The 22909-nt window shown below is 43.6% G+C and overlaps 1 protein-coding gene across 1 annotated transcript in view; it reads left to right on the forward strand.

Moving 5' to 3' along the window:
• Window positions 1–22909, forward strand: part of HCN4 (hyperpolarization activated cyclic nucleotide gated potassium channel 4) — a 229693-nt gene that overhangs the window by 184142 nt on the left and 22642 nt on the right. Inside the window, exons 5-6 of the mRNA XM_082254941.1 lie at window positions 3629–3775; window positions 15747–15987. Of these exons, the coding sequence (XP_082111067.1) occupies window positions 3629–3775; window positions 15747–15987 (388 nt within the window). The remainder of the gene's footprint in view (window positions 1–3628; window positions 3776–15746; window positions 15988–22909) is intronic.

A 22909-nucleotide genomic window follows, 5' to 3' on the forward strand; every position in this document is an offset into this window, starting at 1 on the left:
GCATCAGAGAAGGATTGGGAGAAAGTCCTGTGGTCAGATGAGACCAAAATTTAGCTCTTTGGCATTAGCTCAACTTGCCGTGTTTGTAAGAAAAAAAATGCTGACTATGCCCCTAAAAACACCATCACCCACAGTCAAGCACAGAGGTGGAAACATTATGCTACATTATGCTTTGGGGCTGTTTCTCTGATAAAGGTACAGGCTGACTTTGCCGCATTGAGGGGCCAATGGGCGGGGCCATGTATTGCAAAATCTTGGATGAAAACCTTCTTCCCTCAGCCAGAACACTGAAGATTGGTCATGGTTGGGTCTTCCAACATGACAATGACCCAAAACATACTGCCAAGGCAACAAAGGAGAGGCTCAAGAAGAGCACATTAAGGTCATGGAGTGGCCTAGCCAGTGTCCAGACCTTAATCCTATAGACAATTTATAGAGGGAGCTGAAACTTTGAGTTGCCAAGTGACAGTCAAAAAAACTCAAGGATTTAGTAAAGGATCTGTAAAGAAGAATGGACCAACATCCCTCCTGAGATGTGTGCAAACCTGGTAACCAACTACAAGAAAAATCTTATCTCTGCTTGCCAACAAGGGTTTCTCCACCAAGTACTAAGTCATGTTTTGCTTGGGGATCAAAGACTTATTTTACTCCCTGAACTGCAACTCAATTTATAACATTTGTATCATGTGTTTTTTCTGGAATTTTGGTTGGTATTCTGTTTTTATCATTCCAAATACACCTATGATAAAAAAAAGAAAAAAACTATAGACCCTTCATTTCTTTGAAAATGGGCAAACTTACACAATCTGCAGGGGATCAAACTATTTTTTCCCCACTGTATGCTACAGATATTTAGTCAAAGGAATGTATAAGACAACGTAGCATACTCAGAAGGAATGTATTACAGAGACAATTGGCAAGATATCAAATTAAGACAAATAAATGAGAGACTTAATCACAAATGATTGATAGGAATAAGTGCAAAATAATATAGCAAAGCCCATATAATTAGAGTATAATCAGTTGATAAAAACCCAAACCAAAAGTGTTGTTTATCATTTCAAATATAGGGGTATTCGGAACTTAGCAGTACCCTTAGATATAACAGATCACAAGTGAGTATATGGGCTGGATACATCAGGCCACTGTTGAAAATCAAGTACTAGCTGCAAGCTTCTCCTATATTTTAAAAGCAAGGCCACATATGAATAAATAGGATTTCTACATTTTTCTTGCAGTAAAATAGACAGGTAAGAACAGGCTCTAAATACTTTTATTAAGGCGGACTAAGCAAATAAATGTATTTAAATAATACATAATAAATGTATTTTTTGAATGCAAGTAATGTAAATACCTGAATTTGACCTGGTGTCAGCCTCTTGCAATCCATGTACATCAGAGCTCAGACTGGAAACTGTAGATACAGCACAAGGAGCCACTCAGTTGTACTGCAGTGCTCATGTGCTAACAAGGAACATACTGATAAGAGGGGACAGAGAGCACAGTGACAGAGAGATGAGCTTATCATTGTGCTGCTTTTCTTTACACTGTTCAGTCATTGGTTGTAGAAGAGACAAGACGTGAAAGTGCTACATAATTGCAGCAGAGCAGAATTAGGCCTTCTGTTCTGCCAGACATGATTGTGATGTGTAGCAGAGCTGTGTAAATCTCAGGACTGCTTGACAGAAACACTAATCTTTTGGACAGTAAAACTGCCAATATATTCAGTAAGTATTTGAACTGTTTATTAACTGTGTTCCTGGAGTTCAGATTTAAAAATGTGTTTGTTCTTCAGGGCTGGCAAATCAGCATTATTTGTTGCTTCACACAGAATATGTTGGTAGATGCCAGGAATTTAGGGGTTTTAGGTTTCTTGGAAAATCTAGTAATGAGATGTACTATATGTACTTTTTAAATTCCATGTCTTGAGTATTAAAAAGGCTAATTCGCTTCCTGTTTTTTTTTTTTTTTTTTGTGTGTTTTTTATATCATCTAAGAATAAAAAAAAATTATTAGGAATTAAAGTTATACGCCAGGGGGAGAACCTCTAGGGGAATCTAAGATGGAAAAGGATCAGGGGGTCCTAGTAGATCATAGGCTTAGCAATAGCATGCAATGCCAAGCTGCAGCAAGCAAAGACAGCAGACTACTGATATGCTTTAAAAAGGGTATTTACTCAAGAGATAAGATTATAATTCTACCACTTAACAAAACTCTGGTTCAGCCACATCTTGAGTATGCTGTCCAGTTCTGTTCTCCAGTCCTTTGGAAAGATGTGCTGGAATTGGAGAGAGTCCAGAGATGGGCAATTAAGCTGATCAGGGGACTAAAGGACCTTCGTTATCAGGAATGACTTCAAACATTAAACTTGTTCCCACTGGAGAAGAGATGCTTAAAGGGGGGATATGATTGCAATTTACAAATATCTAAACTGTAATACTAGTGTAGTTAGAAAACTATTCAGTCTCAGGTCATTTAAGAAAACACGTGGCCACTCAATAAAGTTGGAAAAGAAGCACTTTGAACTTAAACTGTCAGGGGGACTCTTTACTGTTGGAATGGTAAGGATGTGGAACTCCTTTCCCCAGTTGGTGGTGTCAGCGGGGAGTGTCAGTAATTTAAAAAACTCTTAGAGCTCTTTCACACTATCTGTCCGTCGGACAGACTCCTTTTATCTCAGCGGGGGATCGATCCGCCGATCCCCCGCTGAGTAGGAGGATGACAGCTGTTCTCTGCGCTGTGTGTGGAGACACAGCTGTCAGTTCCCCATACATCTCTATGGGGGAATTGGATGGGAACGGACCGTCGGTCCGTTCTCATCCGACTCGGTCCGCTGGACGGATGGAAAATAGGGTTTCCATCCGTCCAGATTTGACGGATCTTATGACATCCGATGCCCCATAGGGATGCATGGGGGGACCGTTCAGATCCGCCAAAAAAACGGACAGGCGGATCTGAACGGTCCGCCTGTGTGAAAGGGGCCTTAGTTTGGCATCTCAGCGAGCACAATATACAGGGATATGCAAAATATATGGGAAATGGTATGGACATAAGCACACACCCACACAGGTAGAACTGGATGGACTGATGTCTTTAACCTTATCAACTATGTAACTATGTAGAATACAACCTGAGGAATCCCCACAGCATATTAAGAAATGTAGCTAGGTTCTGTTTAAGATGGAATGTTGATTGGTTATTAACCAATCAGAAATTTTAAATTATTATTTTTTTAGCACTAGATTGCTCATCTTTAAATGGTTACACATCTGATCCTTGATTGGTTGCTGTATATTATTAATACCGATAGTTGGACATTATAGCTTAGTCCTGTTAAATAAAGCCAATAAACTTTCCCCTTTTAATGGCACTGAATGGATTAAATCATTCAAACTGTCTAAGAATATCAAAGCTTCACTTTAACACATTTGTAAACCTGGCATTCTGTTCTAGCTTTCATCAGCAGCTACCTAAAATAAATATGAACGGCTAATTGGAATCTAGGCTGCATGCTGTGGTTGTGTCTTTACATGCTTTTAAAGCTCATTGATAAATTCAGAGTTTTGGTGTTAGAGGGGACTATTGAATCCTAAATCTCATAAACATTTTGTTTTTCTTCTGTGTTCAGTACAAACAGGTGGAACAGTACATGTCATTTCATAAGTTACCAGCTGATATGCGTCAGAGGATCCATGATTATTATGAGCATCGCTATCAAGGAAAGATGTTTGATGAGGAGAGTATCCTTGGGGAGTTGAGTGAGCCTCTACGGGAGGTAAGATTGTAATGCTTGTTCAGACATTTACTGCTCAGTATGTCTTCAAGGCATTGTTGTTTAACAAAAAAAAAAAAAAATTAAAGATGTATATTAAGACATATGGGTAGAAAAATTTAACACGACTTTGTAGGTTATGTTAAACTGGGGATGTGCTCCACATGAATACTGTCTTCTAGCAGTGCACCATACCTACCCATTAAATTAATTTAGTTATAACTGCCATTAAAGAAAAACATTGCAATGAACTCCAGTAGCATTTCACAAAAGCGACAATTTATTTGAAGGAAAACAGGTTGATTTGCTAAAAAGGAAATAGTCTGTTTACTTTGCAAAGGAAGTTGCACTTTGCACAGGAATTTGCCCTGGAGCTCTGCGAATGTAGTGAAGTTTCCCTTTGCAAAAAAATATACAATAATCACATGCAAGGAAAATAAGAAAGTCAGCATTTTTGCTTGAACCTGGGTAAGCAGTAAGTAAGCAGAGCATTACTTTAATCACTAAGCTCTGAAGCAAATTCCCTTGCAAAGTTTTGCATTTAATGTCGCCTTTAGTAAATCAACTCCAAAAGGGTCTGTTTAGAAAGGAGTGAATGTGACTTTCACCATACTCTGGTGGAGAATCAGTCACTCCCATTTAAAACACATCTCCAGAACATTCTTCTGCAGAGTGTTTGCTGAGTGTCAGATTTGCAGCTCTTTAAATATGCACCTGTACCCCTCCCCCCTTTGTTAAGTACTTCAATACCAGGGAACTTTTACCCCCTTCCTGCCCAGGCCAATTTTCAGATTTTAGCCCTGTCACACTTTGAATTACTATTGCTCAGTAATGCAACACTGTACCCATATAAAATTTTTATAATGTTTTCACACAAATAGTGCTTTCTTTTGGTGGCATTTATTCATCACAAAGTTTTTATTCTTCTCTGTTAGAAAATTTGGCAAATAATTAATCTTTCCTCATAAATTTAGCCCAAAATGTATTCTGCTACATTTTTTGGTGAAAATAACCCAAATTTAGCCTGTAGGAAATTCATAGAGCCCACAAACTATAGTATATATCTGAAAATCGATGAATCCTGATCTACTGATGACCTATTTCATTTCTTGAGGAACGAAAACACAAGGACAGTACACATATCTCCCAAATGACCCCTTTTTGGAAAGTAGACAGTCCAAGGTATTTAGTAAGAGGCATGGCGAGTTTTTTGAAGTTGTAATTTTTGTCACAATTTTTTGGAAGGTGAAGAAAATGTAAAAAAAAAAGAAAACAAAAGTCATAATTGTTTTCTTTTATTTATTTTTTTTAACCACTTAAGCCCCGGAGGATTTGGCTGCTAAAAGACCAGGGGGTATTTTGCGATTCGGCACTGCGTGACTTTAACGGACAATTGCGCGGTCGTGCGACGCTGTACCTAAACGAATTTGATGTCCTTTTTTTCCCACAAACAGAGCTTTCTTTTGGGGGTATTTGATCAACTGTGCGATTTTTTGATCACGCGCTATAAACAAAAAAAGAGCGTCAATTTTGCAAAAATAACAATATTTTTCACATTTTTTTATATGAAATTCCCCCCAAAAAAAAGTAAAAATCAAAATTTTTTAACATTTTCGGCCAATTTGTTTTATGCTACATATGTTTGGTAAAACAAAATCGCAAAAAGCGTATTTTGATTGGTTTGCGCAAAAGTTATTGCGTTTACTAACAAAGGGAAAGATTTTTGTCATTTTTGTTGTTTTTTTTTTTTACGCGTAATGGCGGCGATCTGCGATTTTTTTTGCGGTACTGCGACATTGGGGCGGACAGATCGGACCCTTGACTGACATTTTTGACACTTTTGGGGTTACCAGTGACATTTCTACAGTAATCAGTGCTATATATATGCACGGTTACTGTAAAAATGCACTGGCAGTGAAGGGGTTAACTTTATTTGAGAGGGAGGGGCTGTGTGTGTGTCCCTAGGGGCGTGATTCTAACTGTGATTGGCTGTGGCTTGAGCTGTAGTTACACTGATCAACGATCCTACATAGTAGAACCGTATGTTTACACAAGCTGCCTGCCTTTCTCCCTCTCCCCCGACGATCGCAGAGTAAGCGGCGGACATCGGGTCCGCCGGTCACACGCGCGGGGGGGGTCCGTGACCGAGCGGGAGCGCGCCGACGGCGGCGCGCGCTCGCTCCCCAGAGCCTCACAGGCTAGTGACGTAAATATACGTCACTTTGCCTGTGAGGGGCTGACTGCCGCAGTAAATCTACTGACGGCAGTCGGCAAGTGGTTAAATACTGTTACCAGTACAGTACAGCGGTATCATATAACTTGTGTGAAAGTGATTAGGGACACTAACTGGTGACAGAATGTTAAGAAAAAATAATCATTTTTTTTAAACATACTGTGACCAGAGAAGTACATTGTTACCATAGTAACATTGTACAACCATGGGGAAGTGATTAGATCATGTGTTGATTTTTTTTTACACATTATGACTGTTTATACCAGTGAATTTCACTGGTATGAGCAACCATTTTTACTAAATAACACTGATTAATTTAGTGTGTTTTGTTGTGATTAGGTGTGATTGGCCACAGCTAATCACATGGTACAGATGAACTGTGATTGGCCCTGTCTGTACCATGTGATCCCTGTGACCAATCACAGCTTGCAACACAATTGAATACAATGGATGGCATGAAAGGAAGCCATCCGTTGTTTACAATTGTTATGTGATCTGCTGTGATTGGTCACAGTGATCACATGGTACTGGCAGCGAGCTGGTACACTGATCAGTCAGCATCCCCAGGAGGGCTGTCTTACCGAATGGGCATGCTGGGTGTTTCCTGGGGGGCCCCACCTGCCCAGGGGGCCCCATCTGCCTAGCAACCCAGCCCCAGCCAAGCATTAGTCCTGACCCCTGTGTGTATCCCGTGGCTGAACTTAGCAGGTGGCAAGCGCCTGTCGGCCCTGCGCTGCTGTCAGGCCACTTGGGCCATGGAGGGGAGCCTACAACTGCAGGAATGCCTGTCCACCTCCACAGAAACAGGCACACACAGGACAGTCGAGTCTGACTCCTGTCTGTAAGTATGTTCCCTTAACCCAGCTGCCGAACTTGGAAGGTGTCATTAGCCTGGCACTACTGTACCAATAAATATACCCTTATAGATAATTTGCATTTTCATTCTTGTGGTTGATTGTTTAGGCAGGGCCTCAGTGCACTGCATTGCCCAGGGGCCTATAATGCTCTTAATATGACACTGGTCCCCAGGCATGATCCGGGAGGATGTTCACCCGGATCAACAAAAGTCCCTCTCAGCCGTCATTTTGCTATCTGTGGGGATCAGGCACCAACACCACCTAAAGGAGAGAAGATCACATTTTAATGTATTTGTACTGACACATTTCAGTTGATATTCATTTTAGAAAACAAAATCCAACCCCACTTGGTTTAAAATGAGAAAATGTACTATTTGAAGAAAAAAATAAGATAATTTGGAAATCGATGGCAGCAACACATCTCAAAAAAGCTGGGGCAGGGCAACAAAAAGCTGGAAAGATAAGTGGTGCTAGAAGTATGTTAGTAGTAGGTTAAGGTTAGGTTAATTGATAAAAGGTCAGTAACATAATTGGGTATAAAAAGAGCATCAGAGTCAGAGTGTCTCAGAAGTAAATACTGTATGAGCAGAGGTTCACCAATCTGTAAAAAGCTGCATCTAAAAATTGTTGTACAATTTCAGAATAATGTTCCTCAATGTAAACTTGCAATGACTTTAAAAATATCATCATCTACAGTACATAATATCATCAAAATATTCAGAGAATTTGGGAAAATCTCTGTGTTCAAGAGACCAGGCTGAAAGGCAATATTGGATTCCCTCAGACAGCATTGCATTAAAACAGGCCTGATTCTGTGATGGACATCACTGCATTGGCTCAGGAATATTTTCAGAAATCACTGTCTGTGAACACAGTTCCCTATGCCATCCAAAAATGCAAAGTAAAGCTCTATCATGCAAAGAAGAATCCATATCTGAACATGATCCAGAAACGCCACCGTCTTCTCTGGGCCAAAGATTATTTAAAATGGTTTGTTGCAAAGTGGAAAATTGTTCTGTGGTCAGACGAAACAAAATGCAACATTCTTTTTTTTTTTTTCCAATACTTTATTTTTTTAAGAACACATGGATAGTACAAATATCGCAACAGAGATATAACGACAATGGTATATGTGTATGGAAAGGTCAGCACAGCAAAACAAAATATTATATGCATTGGAGCAACATTATTTTTTAAATCATGGGGCATCAGTCTCCAGACTAAAGAGGGGAGGGGCCTTCAGCAAGAAACTGCTAAACTGTATATTGCATCTTTGAGAACAGCATGTCTTCTTAGTTCGAAAAGTTTGGGTGCTTAACTGTCCTACCTACAGTTCAGATTTTTCACCAATTTAAATAATTTGGCGCATCTTGAAATAAAAAATTAGACAAAGACGACCCAGGACTGTTAAGCAGTTAGGATCCTATATCAGGCAAGAATGGGACAACATTCATCTCCTAAAACTCCAGAAAACGGTCTCCTCGGTTCCTAGATGTTTACAGAGTGTAGGTAAAAGTAAAGGGGATGCTACAATGTGGTAAATGTGGCCCTTTCCCAAATATATGGAGATGGCTGTGTTGCCTCAGTTTCAAAATTACCCTATTTTTTTCTTAAAATGGTACATTTTCACATATTCAATATGTTTTCTATTGTAAATAAAATATGGGTTTATGAGATTTGCAATCTGCATTCTGTCTTTATGTAGATTTTACACAGTGTCCCAACATTTTTGGAATTGAACGGTGTAACGTACAATGAAGTTTATATAGTGCGGAGGTCTGATGTAAGTGACATACAACACAGGTCACTTTCAGGGGGTGTCTCCACAGTGGTAGCTTCTTCCATGGGACTTTGCAGCTGTTCTAAGGATTCTAGTGAAAGCTGATTCACTGAAATCTGAAAGCAACCCACATAGGGCCCACACATAGGCAATTACAAGCATTTAGAGGCAAGTGTGCTTAGAGGCAGAAAAAAAAACAAGTGTGCATAAAGCCTACGCGCTAAGAGCATTTAGCAATTGAGTGTTCATTCATTTCAATGGACAAAATAAATTATTCTGGCCAATGAAGTGAATGAACGCCCAAAAGCCTGACAGACCGAAACACATTTGCAAAACACGGCGCCAGCTGTGTTTTTAATGCTGCTTTTCTTCTGCCAGGAGAAAGGAGTTCAGAAGAGCTGGCCAAAGACCCAGTATGCATGAGGCCTTTGGCTTGTGTTTAGCTGTGTGGGAAGATTTTACACCACTTCCTGTCTTCTTGATGTGTAATCTCCCTAAGATGGCTATAAAACCATGACAGAGGCTCTAACTTTTCACTATACTAAAATCATATAAAGACTGCGGCGGTCAGCCCCGGCCAGGAAAAGTGACGTATATATACGTCACTAGCCTGTCACCGGCTTGTGAGCCAATAGCGGGCGAGTGAGCGCACGCCCGCTGAGGCGCGCGCCCGCCCCGGCTCGTTCACTGAGGAGTCCGTGCGTGTGACCGGCGGACCCGATGTTCGCCGGTCACACTGCGATCGTCGGTAGAGAGGGAGAAAGGCAGGCGGCTAATGTAAACAAGCCGCCTGTCATTCTCCCCTGTGTAAAAATGGAGATCAGACGGTTCTACTATGTAGGACCGTTGATCTCTGTTTTTACAGTAGTAGCCATATCCCATCACAGTTAGAAGCACGCCCCTAGGACACACTTAACCCCTCCCTCTCCAATACAGTTAACCCCTTCCCTGCCAGTGTAATTTTTACAGTAACAGTGCATATGTATAGCACTGATTACTGCAATAATGTCACTGGTAACCCCAAAAGTGTAAAAAATGTCAGTCAAGGGTCCGATCTGTCCGCCGCAATGTCGCAGTCGCGCAAAAAAATCGCAGATCGCCGCCATTACTCGTTAAAAAAAAAACACCAAAAATGACAAAAATCTTTCTCTTTGTTAGTAAACGCGATAACTTTTGCGCAAACCAATTAAAGTAATCTTTTTGCGATTTTTTTTTTACCAAACATATATAGCATAAAACAAATTGGCCGAAAATGTTAAAAAATTTAGATTTTTACATTTTTTTGGGGGAATTTCATATAAAAAAATGTGAAAAATATTGTTATTTTTGCAAAATTTACGCTCTTTTTTTGTTTATAGCGCATGATCAAAAAATCGCACAGGTGATCAAATACCACCAAAAGAAAGCTCTGTTTGTGGGGAAAAAAGACGTCAAATTCGTTTAGGTACAGCGTCGCACGACCACGCAATTGTCCGTTAAAGTCACGCAGTAAAAAATCGCAAAAAACCCCCTGGTCAGGAAGGGGGTAAAATCTTCCGGGGCTTAAGTGGTTAAACACTATCAGTTTGTTTTGATTACATTTTCAGACAGCTCAATAATTTATCCCAGTGACTCATGCCTTAATGGATGGCCCAGTCTAGAGTCTGAGTTATACAAACTGAACTGTGCCTCAAAGCCATACTGTTCGTGCAATCCTTTGTCATGTAGTAAATGTTTATTTGTAAAACGTGTGTGTAAATATATTGTATGTAAAAAAAATTTATATATTATATATATATACACACACACACACACACACACACACACACACACACACACACACACAGAAATAGACTGTTACATATTAAAACAACAGTTTGAAAAGTATAAGATCAAAAGAAAACATATAACCAATATAGTTTCCTTTTATTGTTCATCAATTTGCTTAATTTATAAATGTTGTTTCAGATTAGTGGGCATAGAAAATATGGGTCCAGGTTCTTGTAAGACAATTGTCTTTGTGGTGAATACATTATATATAATATTAAGAAGCCATTAGTACCAAGTAAATTGTACTTAGCAATGTCTTAAAATGCAGGTCATAACTTGTAACATCGTGGTGTCCTTTGACTAGGTGATGCAACCACTGTTTGCCTACAGATATTACCCCATTATGTAGTCAGAGAACTGGAACTTTGTAAGAGCACAGGGGTTAGTGGAATAATAATATAAGCTGTCAGGGTGATTAATAGTGTTGGTCTTCTTTATGATGAAATTTACAGTGTACAGAAATTGGGTTAATCAAGAGGACATCTGTATATACTAATAAATGCAATGGACATTGCGAACATATTAACTTCCATGCAAGTTACAGTACAAAAAAATCTAAGAAATAGACCTTCTATATTTAAAGCAAAAGTGTGCTTTTCCCATGTAGGACAAAAACAGGCTCACCTGCCACCAACCTCCCAATTTCAGCTTCCCACCTTCCCTACATTTGCTGCTCTGTTTGGCTACTGGGAATGAAGATAAACATCCAGTACATATGGGTTTTGGAAGCAGTTGCCTAATTCTTCTTCCTGCTGTGTGACAGTTAGGCTGCTTGGTGGTTGGCCACTTCATTGCCCAAAGTTGCTGTCATGGATGATTCTCCTGGCAGGTAACATGGGTTCACCAAAGGCATGGAGTCTGAAGCTGGATACACACTATACAACCTTTGTTGGTTGATTTCCTTTATATTTACCTTCAACTATGTAGTGCAAGGGCCTGCCTGATTGCATACAAATTGAACGTGTTTAGGTCTGACCTCATATTATATGGTTTTGGTAAGTCTAAAGGAAAAAATCCAAAGAAAATTGCAAAGTGTGTATCCAGCTTAAGTCACAACTTAGTCTTCACCACAGCACCCAACAAGGTGTGATGGACTGGTAACCCCCAAGCTACTGTGCTGCATGCTGGTACCAGGTCACAGCGTTTTAGGATTTCCACACCAGAAGAGGGATCACAGGAACAGAATGACTACAATATGAAGACAAGGGTGTGAAAAGAAAATGCAGAGTTGCCAACCATCCATAAATTCATGAACAGTTTATTGTAATTGTAATTTTCACAACTGTCTCTGAATTTCAATTATGGACATAAAATCCCTGTGTTAATCAGGTATTTTTTTCAGGTGGAGTACCAGCAAAAGACTGGGAGGGAGTTGGGCCTGTTTTAAATTGAACTGAGCAGGTTGGGTGCCACAGTGGGCTGAGTAGTGAGCAAGTGGACGCTTTTTTTGAGAATGCTCCTCTAGTTCCCGCTGCAACCTTGAGGCAGTCCTGGAGGAGTAATATTAACTGTCCCCGATCTCTGTATCCCTGCATTGATAGGAACCTGGCGCCTCTTCCCCTGTAGAAGCTGTAGATGCTCTTCTGCAACTGTAGATCTCTGTCTGGTACTGTAATGGAGGGAACACTGTACAGGGGGTGATTTGGTGGGAAAAAACACTGTCATTTTTGGTGAGGTTTGCTCCCTGTATATAGCACGCTCTCCCAAACTCTGTACTCTGTACAAAGCACACTCCTGAACCCCTCACACTGTACATAGTGCACACCTGAACCCTGCGCTCCCATATTTAACACCCCTTTAAGACACTCCCACTGTTAGTTAAGGAGGTGATACTGCTGCCTCCTGAATGCTTGTTTTTTTTTCAGCAGAATGTGAATTTTGCATTGAAATACTGTGTCACAAATGCTTGGCTTGTGGTGCAGTGCAGTCCTATTGAGCTCAATGGGTAAGTTTGACAGGTGGTGCTGCCTGTGAAACTTGACATGTCGAGTTGAACTTATGCACTGTAAGCTAAGCATTGAAGTCATGGTAATGTGTACTTACCAAAGCAGCTGGGGTGAGAGGGTGGTTTGTTTAATCATCCTCTTTTAAGCCACTGCCACTATTAGACACAATATAGTCATGTCCATTGTTTTTGTAGCACGCATAGCAAAATTAGTATCCGCTCTACGCACCTGCGAGGGCTGGAGCCACTTCTCCCATTGACCAGCTGACCACACCCCCTGTGGTGCTGCCCAGTCAGATGATTAGTAACTATCCTTGCAGCAGCAGGCTGCACCACATCAGGTAACGAAGTGGAGCGAGCTGGCCCAGGGGGGGTTGCGATCTAGTGAAAGGAATCACAGTGGCTCACCTCTTTTTAAAATTCTGTAGGGGATATGGGCTGGACCCCTTTGGAAGCTAGGGGCCCTTACAAGTGTACTGCCTGTACCCCCCTTATGGTGGCCCTGTACACAACAGTGTGTGCACCAGGCTTCACTTACACTCAGGGCTGTCTTACCGAATGGGCATGCTGGGCAGCTGCCCGGGGGCCCCACCTGCCAAGCAATCCAGCTGCAGGCAAGCATTAGTCCCGACTCCCCTGTGCATCCTGCTCCTGAACTTAGCAAGTGGCAAGCGCCTGTCCGCCATGCGCTGCTGTCAGGCCACTTGGGCCGTGGAGGGGGAGCCAACAACTGCAGGAATGCCTCAGTGGTGTATTTTGGTTTTGTGCTGCCATAGGCAAGACTAAAATTTGGCACCCCCCCCCCCCCATGTTAATCTGCCCCACTCCTTTTTTAACGGATGTGACTCCCTCCAAGATTGAAGGACTACAAGTCCCAGCATCAACCTCTGAGATCTCATGGGGGGGGTGTGAGAAAGAGAAGGGGGTAAGAGAGGGAGGTGGGTGAGGGAGAGAGAGAGGGGGTGGGTGAGGGAGGGAGAGAGGGGAGATGAGAGAGAGAGGGGGGTGAGAGAGAGAGAGGTGGGGGATGAAAGAGGGAGGGGGTGAGAGAAAGAGAGAGAGAGGGGGGATCAGAGAGTGAGAGGATGAGAGAGGGGATGGGAGAGAGAGGGTGAGATTATAGAGATGGGGGGGGGTGAGAGAGAGAGCGCGAGAGAGGGGGATGAGAGAGAGAGGGGGGATGAAAGAGAGATAGAGAGGGGGGATGAAAGAGAGATAGAGAGGGGGGATGAGAGAGAGAGAGGGGTGAGACAGAGATGGGTATGAGAGAGAGGGGGGATGAGAGAGAGAGGGGGGATGAGAGAGAAAGAGAGAGGGGGGGTGAGAGAAAGAAGAGGGGTGAGAGAGAGAGAGAGAGAGAGGGGTGAGAGAAAGAAGAGGGGTGAGAGAGAGAGAGAGAGAGAGAGAGGGGGGTGAGTGAGAGGGGGTGAGAGAGGCAGCTCTAGCAACCAGTGGACAAGAGAGTCTCAGGTGGAGGGGGGGTGGCTTTTTTGCTGCCCCCCTGCAAAGTGCTGCCCTAGGCCTGGGCCTTGTTGGCCTAGGCCAAAATACAGCACTGGAATGCCTGTCCGCCTCCATGGGAACAGGAACTCACAGAACAGTCAAGTCTGATTCTCGTCCGTGTGTGTGTTCACCGGACCCAGCCACCGCACTTGGAAGCTGTCATTAGGCTGGAACTGCTGTACCAATAAATATCGCCTTATCGATAGTTTGCATTTTTATTCTCGTGGGTGAATATGTAGGCAGGGCCCCAGTGCACTACATTGCCCGGGGGCCTATTATGCTCTTAAGATGACACTGCTCACACTTGCACTCAGAACTCACCATAGCCAAAAAGCCATTATCCAGCATGCGTGTAAGATGCACTGTGGGTGGACCAGATGGACCATGCCCCTGGATGTACAGATGAGGATACTGTAACAGTTGTCATGTGGGATCCAGAGAGAGAGTCCCCAGCCCTATTTAGGCTTCAAGTTGGAAAGCTATTGAGTGAGCCTGTTGCTATGGCATGAATGGGCAAAGCACAGGTTCACCTCAACGGGGGATATCTCAGGTGGTTTAGAGGACCTTTTTTAAAAAAGGCTGAAATTGCTATTTTTCCTGTTTTTTAAAAAAAAATGTATTTCATTTATTTAAAACCGTGCTCCCTACTCACATTTAGTTTTGAACTTATGTAAATTAAAACATTTTTATGAGGTAAGACAAAGCGTAAAACAATGCACAGTCTATTTAGGTAGGCATCATATAGAATATGTGAATTTATGATTAAAAAACAGGTTTTGTGCTTACCTTGTATTTATATCATTTTGCATTTATCGTAACTACCTCTGATATTTCTGAATTTTGTTTATCCCTTCATATCTGTGCAATCATTCTAAACATATGTTACATGCAAAAGGCACACAAATGGCTTACGGGACATAAGGACTAATGTAACTTTCCAATCACCTTACACAAGGGTAGAAGGGAGACACTTGGTGGTCATACATGGTACTAAAATATTTCTTGCTTACAAGCAGATCAGCTAAGACCAGTGATAAGGAGCCAGACTATTAACCTGAATTTCCATTGACTGCTATATGTTGCTTCCGTTTGCTACTTTCCTTATTGTATAAGCCCATTTGCCATATTTAAAGGTCACAAAATCTTCCTTAGAGCTTGTGTAGATTGGCAGATGCAGGATACTTTCAGGTGTACTCAGCTGGCATTTGAGCTGCATCTGACCTATTTCTAGCTGCTTTTACCTTCTCATTGACTTTGTGCTTCCCTGAATATCTTACATTTCACATTTTCCTTTTTGATTATACCCCATTATGTATCTTCCAACACAGGGAGGTATTTAAACTGATATAGAATAACACCCATCAAAAAAAGGTTGATAGGAAAATCAAGTTTAACATTACATTTCAGGTTTAACCATCTTTCTGTCAAAAAATGTGTGGAGCCATTGTTAAGGATTGTATCTCTTGAATATAAAAAAGTATACATTGTTGTAAGTAAAATAAGAAATACTTACACGTGTTTTTAACGACGGGGTGGGCACAAGTCAGGAGCCAGGTGCTCGCTGTGCCTTCAGAATTAGAGCTGTTCCTGTTCCTCTCTTGTTATCAGAAATATACGGTATTGGAGTACCTGTTGCATCATTGAATTATAATGATCAGGTTTTCCACGAATGTGTCCAATCTATGTTCATTGTCTAAAAATAGAACAAAAAAACTGTGGATTCCTAAAATTCCTTTTGTATCATTGATGTTCCATTTTGTAAAGCATGTTATATAATTACTCTACCTGTTACCGTACACAGATGAATGATGTAAAGTTGACCTTTTTATGTTCTCCATCTCCTACAGGAGATTATCAACTTCAACTGTCGCAAGCTAGTAGCTTCTATGCCTCTATTTGCCAATGCGGACCCCAACTTTGTGACATCGATGCTTACGAAGCTGAAATTTGAGGTGTTTCAGCCAGGAGACTATCTTATCAGAGAGGGAACCGTTGGCAAGAAAATGTTTTTTATACAGCATGGTGTTGTTAGTATTTTAAGCAAAGGCAGCAAAGAGACCAAACTTGCTGATGGATCTTACTTTGGAGGTAAATGTCTCTGTTCTATTAAATGTGCTTTGATATCATACATTTTGTATAATATTGCTTCTAGTGGACATGCTTCTCACTGTATGCAGAACCGTAATAACAGATTTAATTTATTGCCTGAAATTTGGTCCTGCATCACATCACTGGAACACTTGTACTTGTGATAGTCTTCTATTGTGTGACTTCAGAACATGCACAGGAATACTTTATCTCCTTCTTCACCACCGTAGAGAGAATGACTAATGCCCTCTGACATGGAAAATCTGAAAGTTGGATAATCACCATGTTTTTACTGTCTAGGAAGGTCCAAAAGGGCTCAGCTATTACAAATGATGCTCAAATCAGAAGGATTTCTTTCATTTTGCACCCTCTGATCCCAGTCACAGAGAGTTACCTGTCAAACAAAAACCAAAGAAAATTCCCAGCTAAACTCGCTGACTATTCTACAAACAACTGAATTGCCCTGTCCAACAGTTTGCATTAAAAATAGGGGTTTAGTTTGCACACATTGCAAATATATGCATAAGCTGCAGAGCCACTTCTTGGCCCCCCAGTATTATCTGCAGTCCTAAATATAAATTTTTGAGAGCCTCCACAATGGAAGCACATGCATAATAATGGATAGATAGAGGGCAGGTAAGGCTGGAGGGAGCCCATCCCTTCCTACAGGAACAGGGGCGCATTGGTCACCCAGCTTATAGCATAATGGCAGCAAAAGTGTCCAGTGCGTCCCCTTACCAGTATATCAACAGTACAAATAAATAGCCACTCCCCACACCTATAACTGGCCTTCGCTGCAAAGAGCACATGGAGGGGTGATGCATGTCAAATAAAACCAAAGAAAATTCCTAGCTCAACTCACTGACCAGTCTGCAAAAAAACAAATTGCCCTGTCCAACAGTTTGCGTTAAAAAAAGGTGTTTCGTTTGTCCAGATATAGGTGTGGGCAGTGCCATCTGGAAGTATCAAGCAACACATGAGTGGCTTGACAAGCGCTTTTATCTCATGTGTTTGTAGCAGATTTTCTAGGCCTTGAGCCTAAGGTGGGTCTACCTAGTGTCAGCCCCTGGGGGTCTGACACTAGGTAGACCCCCAGGGGAAATCCACAGTACTCACAACTTTTGTAGGCTTTCCTGGACCTGGACCCCTCTCTCTCTCCGCTGGTTCTCGGCACATCGGATCCCCTTCGGCTCAACTCAGCACCCTCTGGATTCTCAGGCAGCACCCAGAGACATCTGCTTCCTCTGACAGGAGGAGAGACAGCTGTACTCTCCCTCCTGGGACTCTGCTTCCCACCAAAGACGCTGAGTCATGCACTCCCCTCAAACTTATACTCACAGAATCCTCTGCGGCAGAATATTTCTTCGGGGTAGTTACAAGCCTGAATGTGTCCCTGATTGGGTTTCCTCCCCTGCCCTATGAGAAACCTCTCACAGAGTCAGTGGGGAGACTCCCCCCTCAACAGACACACTTGAAAGCCATGACACCCTGACCAAAAATAAATCATGGCCCTGCTGTTAGGCAGACAAGGCCCGCTATGCATTTACCTAGCACCTACCTATAGGGTGCTAAATCCACCCCACACCAAAAATGAGTCAGGTCCCTCTGACTCTGAGGCAACTGCCTCCTGTCAAAAACCAAAAATCAGGAGCATCCCACAAACCTGGAAAGGGGGAAAAGGGAAAAACTAATTTACAAATAAATTACGGTGAAAAAATAGATCTTTACACTCTGCTGTACAAATTTACAAACAGCTTAAGGTGCATGAAAACTGATGCACCCCCCACCAAACAAACTCATTTGGTGGGGAACAATTAAGAAAAAAACAATGCAAATTTCCTAACTGACTATCTCTAAAATGGTCCCAGCTTTAGAGAAGAAAAGGAAGCAAAAGTTAGTCAACTGCATGCACATAGGAAAATGCAAGCCTAACTATCTTGACAGTTGAATCGAAAGACCCTCCTTCTTAACTGCAAGGGCGACCTTTCCATTCCCTCCCTGACTACCTCTGCTAACCGGTATCTTGACTCGCCGGGGTCCACTCCTTGGCTGGAAGAGTCTGTCCCCTATCACTTGCTACCTATGCAGAGTCCTTTTGATGAAGCGAAGCACAGCACCCTCTAGCTGTCTTTCCAAGCACTTCTTTAGGAAACAGGGCAAGTCACAGTTCTGTATGACCGGCAGCCCTGCTGAGTCAGGGAAGTAGCATGGGGGTCTTGTAGGGCACCCCCCACCAATGTTCCGGGACACACTTTAACTTTGTAGCAGCAACATCTTCATCTGTCAAAGCTGTGTATGACATCCCACGCAGCTATTTGTAATCCACAGAGTTACTGGCCTGATGGCCCAAGGGATCTAGCACAACAAGCAATTTCCCAGAAGACCCGGTGGCCCTAAGAGGTCTACATCAAACTTGCAAACTTGTGAATTCAGCATTATATTTGCAGTTCCTTGGTCAGTTGTGATGGCCAGCCGGCCAACACAGTTTTTTTGTTCTCCTTTGAAAGTTTCTCCTTGAAATAGAATATTTGTAGCCCTCAAATGTTATAGTCAGGGTGAGGGACCTGAACATATTCTCCTTACTCATTTGTGACTCTGATGAACCAAGTGTGCCTTGATCCATCTGGGCGGTGGACCTCCACCCTATCTATATAGATGGAGCGCCCATAGTTACATTGAGCCTTCACCTTGTTAAATTTCTCCTTAAGCCCTTCCTCTGGAGAATCCCTGTAGGGTTTTTGGACAAACAGGAAGTCCCAGATTAGCTGGTCACACCAGAAGTCCCGAAACGTTTCCACCACTATCATTGTGGGCATAGGGGTAGTCATATCCATACTTAAGCGCAACTTTCTTTTGCATCCTGGACAACCGGGGGAGTGTCCTCCTGTCACCTCTCCCTGGTGGAGAAAATGGGGTACATACCCTTTGAATCATCTGTTCTTAGGCCGTATTTTGGTCTCTGGCCCTAGCAATGTTTCCTGGAGGGGTGAGATCTGGGACCCTTTCAACATAGGCCTCACAGAACCCCAATTTCTGGGCCAGTTCCCCTCTCTCTATAGCATCCTTAGCTACCTGATCAAGTGGCACAGTCACTTCGAGACCTGGGAATCCTCAATCATCCATTCCTTCTTCAATTGGCCCATGTCTCATGTAGAAAGATGGGGAATCAACTCGCACAGGACACCTTCCTCCCTCACTACTTGTGCTAGAGGATGAAGTTTGAATTGCTACAGGTTTATCAGGCTTTTGTATGCTGATGGGGGCGGATCTGGTTATGGCCACCGAGGTAGCTGCGCCCTCTGGCCACTCTCCTACAGTGTGGACACAGATCCCCTCCCTACGGAACTCTGCGACCGAGCCCCCTTCCTGCAAATTACAGGCTCACTGACTGCTGGCAGGGCCTCCAGCTGCATCATTAACCTGAGCATGCCCCTCCCGGCTCAGCGGAGGAACTTTGACTCCTTCCTGATCACCTCCTGAGTGAGGCCTGTCTCCCACATAATGGTGAGCTTCTTGGGACGGCCCTCACTCTTTTCTGCCCGGAGCAGCAGATCACCACATTGCCCACATTGAACCCACGCTTGCACCTTCAAAGTAACAGTGGCACACTGAGGACATACCACTCCTAGGAACTCCCAGCCGCCTCCCGTGCACAGCGTGAGTCTGCCGTCCGGCACCATCCGTATCCCAAACTAGGGGGGGGGGGAAATCGGGCTGGTGGATCTGCATGTGGTGCACTTTCCCGCACGGTACTGTAACTCTACCCCTGCCATGCTTCTTCACTGCAAGCCTCTGGGAAATAGCTGCTAAGCGGATCATGTCACTTGCTAGACATGCATCCAACCGTCTCAATTGCACTAGGGCCACAGCTGCGCCTTCCTTTACTGAAGCCAGCTGTACCCCCTTGCTTGGCAAGAGTAATATCCTGCTGTCGGTCGCACGGACGATACTCCTCTTCCTTGCTACACATGTGCAATTCTCATCTTCCATACTGGCTCCAGGATTAGCCCCACTGCCCCCTTCGGCATGGCCGACAACAATCCCCACAGTATTGGTGCAACAACTATAGAGAATAAATGTCCTGCTGTCAAATGCACGGTCAACATCCATCCATATAGCATGCACATACACCAGGCCCCTGGCACCTCTCTACCCATGCCCCCAGGCCTCTATCTTCACCATCCACACTAGGACCGCCAGCATTCTCTTCTCTGTCCTCCCTGGGACCCCTGACTCCATCTTCACTGTCCACTCTAGGACTTCTCTCTGTTAAGCAGTTGCAGCACTCATACACTTTAACACTTTTTTCCCTTGCTCTCTATCTTCTGACTGCAGAGCAGGGGCGGACTGACCATTCGGGGATTAGGGCACTGCCCGAGGGCCCAGGGTCAGTAGGGGGCCCCATGAGAGGCTACACACTACAGAAAGAAGCCAGGAACTTCCATGCAGGCTATGCTGTGGTAGATATTTAAATGCCCACTCTATGTGGCTGAGCTGCAATTTGTAGGTGGGGCTTTGTGTGGCTTGAGTGTGGACACAGGGGGCCCCATGATCTCGGATTGCCCGGGGGCCCCATGAGTTGTCAGTCCACCCTTGCTGCAGAGTACATCACATAGTCCATATGAAAAGTCCTCATTAAATTACAGGTTCTCTTAGAACATTTGCGTTGCCACAAACAACCTTCCACATGGGCTTCTAGCTTCAGCCTACTCCCCTTGGCTCCCACAGTTGCAGTCTCACACCTGGCCTGGTGCTTGAACAAAAGTTCCAGGCACAGAAATTGATTTTTTTTTTACTTTTCCTTTTGCCGTTGCCAGGGGCAACTGGCCCAGTAACTAATGGCAAAATCCCGGACGAGCCCCCAAATGTAGCAGATTTTCTAGGCCTTGAGCCTAAGGTGGGTCTGCCATTGTTACTGATAACACTCTCAGCCCATTTGAGCTGTAAACCCAGGTGTGAGAACTGAGACAATAACCATTCCGGCATCTTTGGTTTGTGTGTTTTATTGTATTAGGGGATGGGAGAAGGGAATGAGTGGGATACTCCTCTGGCTCAACTAGGTACATTTTTGGGACTCTTCTAGAACACTGCCTGTTAGCGCTGTCTTGATGCAAGCCGACGATAGCTAACGCTTCCTGACGCTTTGAATATACTATATCACTGAAAACTGTGCTGGAACCTCGACTTTAATTCAGAAGATCCAGGACTGTAGAATACTTGACTTCTGACACTGCTTTGCTTAAAAAGTCACTGAACAGCTCCCTCGAGCTCTGTATTAGCTTGAGGCAGCTCTTTTTATAATTCCTGTGCTGCTGCAACTCTTAACTTGTTCACTCCACACTGTACATTGACTCTTCAGGGCCCAAACTGCAGGCGCCCCCTTTAACACTTTCAGGGTCCTCAACCTAGGTACCCCCTCTAACACTTCAGGGTCCTCCGACCGGACACCCCCTTTACATCTAGCTGACTCTTGGATCCCAGAACCTTCTCCAGAGTGGTCCTCTCTGACACTAGGTAGACCCCCAGGGGCAATGCACAGTACTCACGACCTTTGTAGGCTTTCCTGGAACTGGACCCCTCTCTCTCTCTCTTCACTGGTTCTCGTCACACCAGATCCCCTTCAGCTCAACTCAGCACCCTCTGGATTCTCAGGCAGCACCCAGAGACATCCGCTTCCTCTAACAGGAGGAGAGACAGCCATACTCTCCCTCCTGGGACTCTGCTTCCCGCCAAAGACGCCGAATCATGCACTCCTCTTAAACTTATACCCACTCCCAGAATCCTCTGCGGCAGAATCTGCCTTCTGGGGTAGTTACAAGCCTGAATGTGTCCCTGATTGGGTTTCCTCCACTGCCCTATGAGAAACCTCTCACAGAGCCAGTGGGGATATTCCCCCCTCAACAGACACACTTGAAAGCCATGACACCCTGACCAAAAAGAAATCATGGCCCTGCTGTTAGGCAGACAAGGCCCACTATGCATTTACCTAGCACCTACCTATAGGGTGCTACATGTATGAGTAGTTTTTTATACACTACTCAAAATAATTAAAGGAACACTTTAAAAAACACATCAGATCTCAATGGGAAAAATATCATGCTAGATATCCACACTGATATGGACTGGGTAATGAGTTAGGAATGAAAGGATGCCACATCGTTTGATGGAAATGAAACATTTCAACCTACAGAGGGCTGAATTCAATGACACCCACCAAAAATTAAAGTGGAAAAATGATGCAGCAGGCTAGTTAATTTTGCTGAAATTTCATTGCAGCAACTCAAAATGGTACTCAGTAGTTTGAACGGCCCCCACGTGCTTGTATGCATACCTGACACAGTTGGGGCATGCTCCTGAGATGATGCATGGTGTCCTGGGGTATTTCCTCCCAGATCTGGAACAGGGCATCACTGAGCTCCTGAACAGACTGAGGTGCAACCTGCTGGCGTCGGATTGACCGAAACATATTGTCCCAGAGGTGTTCTATTGGATTTAGGTCAGGCGATCATGGGGCTATTTAATGGTATCAGTTCCTTCATCCTCCAGGAACTGGCTGCATACTCTCGCCACATGAGGCCAGGCATTGTCGTGCACCAGGAGGAAGTCAGGATCCACTGCACCAGTGTGGGGTCTGACAATGGGGACAAGGATTTCATCCTGATACCTAATGGTAGTCAGGGTACAATTGTCTAGCCTGTAGAGGTCTGTGTGTCCCTCCATGGATATGCCTTCCCAGACCATCACTGACCCACCACCAAATCGGTCATGCTGAACGATGTTACAGGCAGCATAACATTCTCCACGGCTTCTCCAGACCCTTTCACGCCTGTCACATGTGCTCAGGGTAAACCTGCTCTCATCTGAAAAGCACAGGGCGCCAGTGGTGGACCTACCAATTCTGGTGTTCAATGGCAAACATCAA

This window comes from Pelophylax lessonae (assembly GCF_965119305.1).
Source record: "Pelophylax lessonae genome assembly, chromosome: 4".
In the NCBI taxonomy this organism is placed as follows: Eukaryota; Metazoa; Chordata; class Amphibia; order Anura; family Ranidae; genus Pelophylax; species Pelophylax lessonae.